This window comes from Primulina huaijiensis, chromosome 10 (genome assembly GCF_012295235.1).
Source record: "Primulina huaijiensis isolate GDHJ02 chromosome 10, ASM1229523v2, whole genome shotgun sequence".
Taxonomy (NCBI): domain Eukaryota; kingdom Viridiplantae; phylum Streptophyta; class Magnoliopsida; order Lamiales; family Gesneriaceae; genus Primulina; species Primulina huaijiensis.
Window position 1 is genome coordinate 6,177,574 of NC_133315.1, and position 9,962 is coordinate 6,187,535.

General features: G+C 36.1%; 4 protein-coding genes across 6 annotated transcripts; 2 read left to right on the plus strand and 2 right to left on the minus strand.

The window, feature by feature from the left end:
• Nucleotides 1–1,435: 1,435 nt before the first annotated feature.
• Nucleotides 1,436–2,105, minus strand: LOC140985847 (translocator protein homolog). The gene has a single exon (XM_073453800.1). The coding sequence runs from the start codon at nucleotides 2,021–2,023 to the stop codon at nucleotides 1,436–1,438; it is 588 nt and encodes a 195-aa protein (XP_073309901.1). The 5' UTR covers nucleotides 2,024–2,105.
• A 1,288-nt stretch (nucleotides 2,106–3,393) lies between these two features.
• On the plus strand, nucleotides 3,394–7,509 carry LOC140986432 (pentatricopeptide repeat-containing protein At5g66520-like). 3 transcript variants are annotated; one of them, XM_073454678.1, is made up of 2 exons: nucleotides 3,394–4,903; nucleotides 7,310–7,509. In XM_073454678.1, the coding sequence occupies exon 1, from the start codon at nucleotides 3,411–3,413 to the stop codon at nucleotides 4,854–4,856; it is 1,446 nt and encodes a 481-aa protein (XP_073310779.1). In that variant the 5' UTR covers nucleotides 3,394–3,410; the 3' UTR covers nucleotides 4,857–4,903; nucleotides 7,310–7,509. The 3 variants fall into 3 exon arrangements, with proteins under 3 accessions (XP_073310779.1, XP_073310780.1, XP_073310778.1); XM_073454679.1 differs by having other exon boundaries at nucleotides 7,233–7,424; XM_073454677.1 differs by having other exon boundaries at nucleotides 7,273–7,424.
• Nucleotides 5,771–6,777, plus strand: LOC140986433 (uncharacterized). Its single transcript, XM_073454680.1, has 2 exons — nucleotides 5,771–5,956; nucleotides 6,039–6,777. Exons 1-2 carry the CDS (start codon nucleotides 5,807–5,809, stop codon nucleotides 6,552–6,554), a joined length of 666 nt encoding a protein of 221 aa, XP_073310781.1. The 5' UTR covers nucleotides 5,771–5,806; the 3' UTR covers nucleotides 6,555–6,777.
• Nucleotides 7,423–7,791, minus strand: LOC140985849 (glutathione S-transferase-like). The gene has a single exon (XM_073453801.1). The coding sequence runs from the start codon at nucleotides 7,789–7,791 to the stop codon at nucleotides 7,423–7,425; it is 369 nt and encodes a 122-aa protein (XP_073309902.1).
• Nucleotides 7,792–9,962: the final 2,171 nt, after the last annotated feature.

Consider the following 9,962-nt stretch of genomic DNA (forward strand, 5'->3'; position numbering starts at 1 on the left):
TAATTTGATATAATAATTAATTTTTAACAAAAATTATTTAATATAAAATTTTGATTTATATATTCACACGTACGAAAGTTGTGAACATAAAGAATATTATTGGGAAAGATTAATAATGCTTATAGTAGCTGAAAATACCAATTTTTTTTTTCCAATTTCTGATATGGTTGCATATTTTTGAAAATATAATAAATTTATTTTAAGCACAAATTATGGTATATTTTTATTATAATAAATACCAANCGAGGGTTTTCTCCACATTCTATGGTACATAATATAGCATATTGTCATAATTCTGTACTGTCTTTTGAATTTCTCTAAGATCTCCGGAGAGTTTAGAGGAATCCGATACTATTTCTAATAACCTGTTATTCTGAATCATATGTTTACCTTAGGTCTCTTAGAGGTTCCTTCTTGATATCTAACCTTTGTTATATCTTCCTGTTGCAAATATTCCAGAATTTTGGAATAAATCCTGTAAATAATTAATCTCGAACCTGAGTTCGGATTCATGTTAATTGAGAAAATCTCCTCCTCAAACATTCAATTACTTTATAATAATAATTTGTATGTTTGAAATAATTTTACCTAGGCTGTGATACTATTTACGGCCCAGAAAATCAACCATTTGAAATTATCACATGTAAAAACAAATAAGGGGTATTTTTGTCTTTTTAAAGTCATTTTAGGTATTGGAACCAAAGTTTTTTAGTTTGTGTATTAAATTTAAAGTTAAGTTGGATTTAGGTATTTTTTTCACAATTTACTCTTTTTAATAAACAATTTTTTTTTCAAATTCAAAAATACAATTTTATTCAATAAAAAAAACTTATTTTAATAATTTTATATCTTATATAAATTTATCATATATTAATAATTTTTAAATTTTTTATCTTTATTATTGAATTTTAAATGATCATATATCATCTATAAAATAAAAAATTTTTATACAAAATTATTTTTATAATTTGATATAATAATTAATTTTTAACAAAAATTATTTAATATAAAATTTTGATTTATATATTCACACGTACGAAAGTTGTGAACATAAAGAATATTATTGGGAAAGATTAATAATGCTTATAGTAGCTGAAAATACCAATTTTTTTTTTCCAATTTCTGATATGGTTGCATATTTTTGAAAATATAATAAATTTATTTTAAGCACAAATTATGGTATATTTTTATTATAATAAATACCAACTAGTCTCAAACCTGTTACATATATAATATTTTTTATGTTAATTTTTTAATTATATATATTTATATTATTTTTTATATTTAAAATTATACAATGGGAAGATCAAAAAGCTTATGCCTATGGATCCTGAATCACGCAGACTCATTGATTGGATGGAGAAAGGTATGTTAAACAATCCACAGATGCTATAGAGTTTTCTCAATAAATAATTATTACCCCAACCTCTTCAGCTCATCCATTTTCTGTATTTTCTTTTCTTGATAGNTAATTCACAGCAGCTGGAAGCAGCGCCGCCACCAGACACGGCACGAACAGATCACCGGCAATCGGATTCAGAGTCTTAAAGGTCCGCCAACTCCCGACCAGCGACACAAACAGCAGTGCGCAGAGCGTCAATCCAACTCTAACAGCACCGGCGCCTAACACGATCGGGTACCACCCGAGGCTGAGCCCCAGTTGAGCCATGTAGAGATACAGTGCCACTGGGCGGCGGTGGAATCCGTGGTCGGCCCAGACAAGCCAAGACGAGAGCCCTGACAGGAAGGAGGATGTGAGACACGCGAGGTGGAGAGCCCAGAGGGGAGGGATGTAAAAGGGTTTCTCTATGTTGCCGAAGCGATTTGTCGAGCCGAAGAGGTAGATGACGAGGACGGCGAGGGAGATAGGGAAGGCGATGGCTATGGCCAAGGAGCGTAAGCCGCGCCTAGCCATGCCTTTTCTCTTCGGTTTACTGGAGCTGAGATCTGAAGGGGGGGTGGCGTCGATGACGTTGGACTCATCTTTCTCTGTGGCTCGGTGTTTGAGATCGCGGGAAGCCATTGAAATAGATTAACGGAGAAGAAATGAAATGATATTGCAGACTGGGAATTCCCAGGTGGTGGGGTTTTATTGAGGGAAGGAAGTTTATCCGCAAGATTTTATATTGGAGAGAAGCTGCGTGGCTATGAGAGGTGGCGCGCAATGGCGACAAGGTGGGACACGTGGGTACAACGCTGTGGCCCTTCCTATTCTCGACCATCTTCTATTACCTTTAATTTATATGTAATTACATCTAAATAATTTCAGAAATAATGGTTATAAGAGAATTATGTAAAAATTAATGAAACAATACGAAATTAATGTTTCTTTAAATTGATTGATGTCTTTAATTGGAAGCTACTCTTACGATATTATTTTTCTAAATAAGGGCACCCACATTGGTGCATTAATGGGTGATTATTAACACCCATTAATATTCATGCACTAATGTGGGTGCATGAATTAGTAATCTTGGCTGTCATCTCAGTCAAAAAATTCATCAGAATGAACGGTATTATTTCGCAAATAGCGACGGTTTTTTGTAAACCGTCGCAAATTGAAAAACGTCGCTACTTGCGACGGTGTCTCAAAACCCGTCGCCAGTTTTTCACAAACCGTCGCTATTTGCGACGCTTTCTCACAATACTATTTATTTTAAACGTCGCTACTTGCGACGGTGTCTCAAAACCCGTCGCCAGTTTTTCACAAACCGTCGCTATTTGCGACGCTTTCTCACAATACTATTTATTTTTAAATAATATTTGTTGTAAACATTTAACAAAATTAGAAAGATATTGAATTAATTAAAATTTTAAAAAAATGAGTATGTGGACAGTGGGACCCATAAATAATGAAAGTTGATATTAAATGAATGTGAGTGTGTGTTAATAATGAGAAAGTGTTTGACCCTATAATTTTTGAGGAGATGGAAAGTTAATAACATAAATTAATGTGGACGGATGTGGATGCCCTAAGTTATTTAAAATATTAACATCAACTAAAAAAATCATGGGATGCTCTCATTATCCTTGTAATATTTTGAAATACATATAATTTCAAGAAAGAATCATCATTTTAAGTATGCATGTTAGATGATGAAAAAAGAGGTAAATGGTAGACGCACCGCCATCCACAACTTAATGTATGGGGTTTAGACGGTTGTTTATATGATTTATTTTACCTAAATATATGATTTTTAGTATTCATCTCAATATTTCTATGTTAACTTATATATATTAGATTCAAATTCAAAATAATGATATATTATTTTTTTATCCGATATAAATTTATTGAAAAATATGTCAAATAATTTTTTTTAAAAAAATAAAAAATAAAAAATACTATATATCATATTACACCGTCTTCTAAAAGGGTCTAAAATAAGGGAAAATTAGAGAAGAATGAATCCATGATAATCAAAAGGATGCACATGTCTGAATGTAAGATGAGCCCACAAAATCTGAAACCAACGGCTAGCAGAATCATCCACCTGTTAGATCGTTGCTCCACTCCCCAACACCTCCGACAAATTCAAGCTCAGCTCATCGTCTCTCGTCTTCACGTCAACACCACCGTCGCCCACCGCTTCATCACCGTCTGCCACTCCTTAGACCTCCTCCACTCCAACGCCTTGCCCCTGTACACCAGCAACCTCTCAAGACCGCACACTTTCATCTGCAACACCTTTCTGAAACTGTTCTCTCATTCCACCACTCCTCGTAACGCGCTTAGCCTGTATTCATACATGCACAGGAATTATATTCTTGTCAACAATTACACTTTCCCTTTTGTGCTCAAGGCATTGGCGGACTTGAAGTTGGTGAAAGAAGGAACTTTGGTGCATGCCCAGGTGATCAAGTTGAGTTTTTTGGGTGATATTTATGTTGGGAATGCATTGATGAGTTTATATGCTGCGGTTGGGGAAATGGGTTTGTGCGGGCAAGTATTTGATGAAATGCCACAGATAGACGTTGTGTCGTGGACGGTTATGATTTCTGGATTTAGGGAAGCTGGGAAGTTGGATGACGCTTTGATTGCGTTTGAGAGGATGAAAGGCGAAGGTGTGATGCCTAATCAGGTGACAGTGGTGAATGTTTTGGCTGTATGTGCTGATTTTGGGGCGCTGGATATGGGAGTTTGGTTACATGAATTTGTAAAGAGAAGTAAATGGGAATTGGATGTGATTTTGGGTACTTCTTTGATCGATATGTACATGAAGTGTGGCAAAATCGACGAGGGTTTGTGGGTTTTTGGCCAAATGAATGAGAAGAATGTGTTCACATGGAACACGGTAATTAAAGGGCTAGCTCTAGCTAATAATGGTAAGGAAGCTGTTACATGGTTTTTCAGGATGGAACAAGAACAAGGTCTTAAACCTGATGAGGTCACTTTAATTGCGGTGCTGTGTGCTTGTGTGCATTCGGGTTTTGTACATATGGGGCGGCGGATATTTTCTTCATTGGTTGATGGAAAATATGGGTTTTCACCAGATGTTAGACATTACGCTTGTATGGTCGATGTTTTAGCACGTTCTGGGTGCTTGGAAGAGGCTCATAGAATGATCATTGAGATGCCTTTTGAGTCTACTGTGAGTATTTGGGGAGCTCTACTTTCTGGGTGTAGAGCTCAAACTAACCTGGAACTGAGTGAGATTGCTGCTTGGAAACTTGTGGAGTTGGAGCCTGAGAACAGTGCTTATTATGTTGTGTTGTCTAATTTGTACGCAGTAATGGAAAGATGGAGTGATGTGGAGAAAGTTAGGAACTTGATGAAAGTGAGGGGACCAAAGAAGCGTGTGGGTAGCAGTTCAGTTGAACATGAACACAACGGAGTCAGTGTTCAGTGGTTGGCCTGACGTGTTTGTTTTCTATGCTGTTTGGGAGAGAGAGAAAACCTTCTTCGGTAAGTCAGCCTGTTGTGTTTCTGATGTGAAAATATAGCACAATGGAAAATTACTGTGCCCAGAATTTCAACATTCTGATATAATGCATTATTTCTGCATTAACTTGAATAGGATATTTGGACAATAGAATCAGCTTATTGCTGCATCCAGTTTGTCATGTGTAGACAAACTTTTTCATAAATTTGATTGAAGGCATGTGCAAGAAATCTGAAACATAGTTGACCTAGTTTAACAGGGAATTTTACACCAGGGTGCATGGACCTTGTGTTAGTGCTTGTGCCACGTTATGAATTTTGATGCCATGGCACAACATTTAGAAAGTGGATGGTAGTCAGCCCAAAGTTGTCAAAGGCGCGCCTGAGCTAGGCGGAGCTTCAGCGCCTTAGATGACAACCAGGCGACGTGCATGGCTGGGCGAGCGCCTTTAGCGCCTGAGGCGCGCCTTTCTCCAGGCGACGGGCGGTCCAGGCGTTCCGCCTCTTTGCAGCAGGCTTCTCCTTTATTTTTTAATGACCCAAAGCCCAACTAAATAAGCCCATAACTAATTTCAGCCCATAAGTAATTTATTTTAAAAAAGTAGCCTAGTTTTGCATGTCGATACGTATTCTATTCCTACAATCGTCCAAAGGCCCGCCGATTGAAGCTTCTGCGCAGTACGCACCAATCTCTTTCTGCCGATTGAAGCTTCTGCGCTTCCTGGACTGCCGATTGAAGGCTCCTGAAGCCAAAACTTCTGTAAGTGAATTCTTCTATTTCAACTTTCAACTTTCAAGTAATATTATTATGCATAGTGCTCATTTTAAATTCCATTGGAGAGATTATTGGTAGGGAATATACTTTTTGGTAGTAATATCGGTTTGTGTTTTTGCAAGAAGTTAAATAGTTAAATACTTAAATATCAAATGAAAATGATGAGATACATTTTTTTTTCAGCGGATTGGTGGAAAATGTTTGGCAATGGTACTCCAAATTTGAAAGAATTTGCTATCAAAGTTCTTAGCCTCACATGTAGTGCTTCGGGTTGTGAAAGGAATTGGAGCATATTTGAGCATGTGAGTAAATACTATTACGGTATTACATGACTTCTTTCACTTTTCTTTTCAATTTATAGTTTATGATGGTTTCGTGTAACAGATACATTCAAAGAAAAGGAATAGACTCGATCACAAGAAACTAAGAGATTTGGTATATGTGAAGTACAATCAAACACTCAAGGCTCGTGCGGCTAAGAAGGATAAAAGAGATCCTATAGTTTTGAGGAATATTGATGATTGTAATAATGAGTGGTTGATTGGAATGATGGAAGCTGGAGAGGAACCTGTTTTTGATGATGATGATGATACTTTGACATGGAACGTTGTAGCAGAGGCTGCTGGAGTAGAAGAAGAAACCAGACATACTAGACAACAACGGACCTCGAACCCTATTTATAGGGGAGCTTCAACTTCTAGAGGCAAAGGTAGGGGAGGACGAAGAGGTCGGATGACAAGCCAAACTACTCATGCTCTACAATCACCAATGGATGTAGATGAAGAATCTACTGACGAGGGAGAGTTTGATGATGATGTGTTGAAAGATGATTATTCAGACATTGATGAAAATGTGGTGGATGGTGATGTGGATGAAATGATTGAATTAGAAAGTGATTGATCTGAGTCTAGATTGTTTTGGAAAAATTAAATTGTCTAGCATAAGATTTGAATGTGTTGATTTATCGACAATATTGAGATATTTTTGTTTTTTGTTACTTGAAGCTTTATATATTTAGGTTTTCATATAGTTCATTATTATTAATAGTTGATTTTTAGTAGAACATAAATATATATTACATTCTCTCTTTATTATCGCCTCGTGGCTAGGCGATTGCCTTTTGTCGCCTAGGCGTTCGGGCGCTAAGCAATGGCTCATCGCCTTGACGTCGCCTAGCGCCTTGACAACTATGAGTCAGCCTAGGAAATAGGTGAGTGCATTATGATAAAAAAAAAAAAATGGCCTTTCTTTTTCTAAAAGCCACACGTTATATGTATAGTTTCTTGGAAGTGTTACTCTAGACAGGAATATTACTTAAATGAATGCACAAGGTAACTACCAAAGATTAAAATCGCAATTTCCATACGATTTTTCCTGTTAAGGAATTGTGAAGGAGAAGGGCTCCACGAATGGTGTCCGAAAAATCATGGTTTACCTGCCTTGCAGAAACTAATAGTACTACATCTTGGGGAATGCTGCTGAAAATATTTTCATCCTTCATGTATTTTCTTGCATTAAACAAAACACAATATCCATTTCTCAATATGAAACGATATTTTGTCATACATCTCTGATCAGAATATGAAATTATGAATCAAGATCCTTATTCAAATTTCAGAAAAAGAGCTGTAAGCTAGACATTATATCATGCGCAGATTCTTTCCACGAGATTCTTATTGAAGGTTTGAAACGGGAAATTGGAAGCAAAACAGAGACTGAGAGGATGAGAAGCCACAATGACTAAACATAAAGATGAACACCCTATGGCTTACTGGTTGTTTTTCATGCCAACAACCTTTTCCCAAGCGACCCTTTCCAAGATATCCTCACACCAAGCTCTGACATGAGCACGTGAATCAAAAACTGCTTTGACGCTTGTCCCCATCAAGTAGCTTAATGTTTGGAGATGATCGAGATCCGCTAGAGTGAACATGTTTCCTGCCAAGTACATGGAATGTGCCGATCGTGCTTCATATACGTCAAGAACTTTTGACAGCTGAGATACATATTCTTTAACGACAGCATCATCCGTAAGCTTCCCCATCATCGGCTTAAAGCTTAGTTCCCATGTTAACTTTGATGCTGGAAGATCGTACTTTTGGGCCTCCACTTCCATCCATACCAATGGGCTTGCCATCTCCTTTGGATTCTGGAAATATCAATGGGGTTCCCTTGTCACTTGTCAGCATAAGCATATGCAATATATTGATTACTTGCCCTTGATTCAGTATAAAAATTTATGATAAAAATTCTGATGCATTCTGATTGTTGGGGGCTTATATCAGATATTTATAGAAAGATTATACAATGTCCACAATCGAATCCTTCTGTGCTTACAAGTATGTTGGATCATGATGGTTAGATTTCTTGTGTTTTGTTGCAAATTAATGGAATTAGGTGGGAGCATTGTTCGTTGAAGATGGTTGATGACAGACGAACAAAAAAATTTGGATCGTATCATCCAGATAAAATTTTACTGAGATGATGCATCATCATTCGGCTGTTTCAAGGTATCTCAAAAAGAAACCTGTTATGCTTTTCTCTCAAACATCTCTTTCTTATTTGAGTGTGTAGTTTTATAATGTTTGTGAGGTGATTGTTCTCCTATATTTAAAGAGTGTGTGTTCTCTTCGAAAATACAGTGAGCGGCTGTATACCATAAAATATTATAGTGAAATTTTTTCATCTTATCCGTGATTTTTTTCTAACAATTTTTATGGGTTTTTTTACATAAATCTCGGTGTCTAATTTTATACTTTATTTTCATATTTATATCTCAAGATGTCGCACATAAAACCAATAAGTGATATTAGGGTCTTGATTTAAACTTTCTTAAAATTTCGAATATGCTCTGTAGTTGCAGCACTGATCTTCCACATTAGACAATATATTTTTTATATTTTTTATTAAATCGAGATTATTTTGTTCAGTCTACTAAATTGTTGTAGACATAACGACGGACAGATAACAAAGTTCAATGAGAACAATTTTATGTTGTGAAAAAATAAAGATACAAGCAGTTTTAAGAAAGAAGAATTGTTTGGCGACTATTGGAGATAGATCGAAGGAATTCAAGGACGAGAAGTGAAATGACATGAATGATAATGATGTTGGCAACTTATATTTGGTTATAGCAGATGAAGTACTGTCAAGTATCTCTGAAATAAAAACAACAAAATATATATATGATATTCTAACAAAAATTTACGAAGTTAAGTCATTACACAACAAGATTTTCATAAAGAGAAGATTTTATACTATTCGGATGGTGGAATCTTCGTCGATGACCGAAAATATCAAAACACCAAATACTCTATTTGCTCAACTCAACTTTATGGGTCATAAAATAGAACAAAATGGATGTGCGGAGCTTCTACTTCAAAGTCTACCAGATTTATATGATCAAATTATCATCAAATTAACCAACAATATCTTTATGGGCTTTCTAAAATTCGGCGTCTTAACTGCAGTTTTCGGAGAAGAAAGTCGGTGCAAGAATAAGGAAGATAGGTTGGTAACTTCGAAGCAGACAGAGTCTTTACTGATGATAGAGATTTATGGACCGTGATTTCAGTGGGAACCACGGGTGAAGTAGATCAAAGTCGAGAAGTAAGAAAAAATTATTTACTGTTTTAAATCTGGAGATAAAAAAAGCACTTCAAAAAAGAATATGCAATATACAAGTATCGAGAAGGGTTCTAAATGAAATGTGTTCGGTACTTCAGACGATGGTGAAATACTATCCAGCGAAGCAGCTACAGTTGCAGAAGGCAGACACAAATTTTGTGACGCGTAGATTATGAATTCAAGAGCGACGTTGACATAAAGTCTCAGAGAGAATGGTTCGATCGGTATGAACCAGTCTCGAGAGGATCTATATTCTTGGGAAATGATCATGACTTGGAAATTGATGGAGTCAGTACCATCAAAATAAAAATATTTGATGACACCATTTACACCATACAGGAGGTACGACATGTGAAGGGGCTGACAAAGAATCTTTTTTCCTTGGGACAGTTGAATGATATCGGGTGCAAAACCATCATCGAGAACATGATCATAAAAATTGTGAAGGTCGCACTTGTAATAATGAAGACAAAAAAAGTTTTCTGCAAATATGTATGTAATTTTATGGGAAATACACAAAGAAACAGAATTAGTTGTTGTATCAAATTGGTTTTGGAAAAGAATTAACAGTGTTATGACATATAAAGTTTGTGCATATGTTAAAACGAAAGTTGAAAATTCTCCCATAACGGAGGCTGCTGTTGGGGCTTAAAAAGTGTCTCTACCATTTTGTGAGTATTG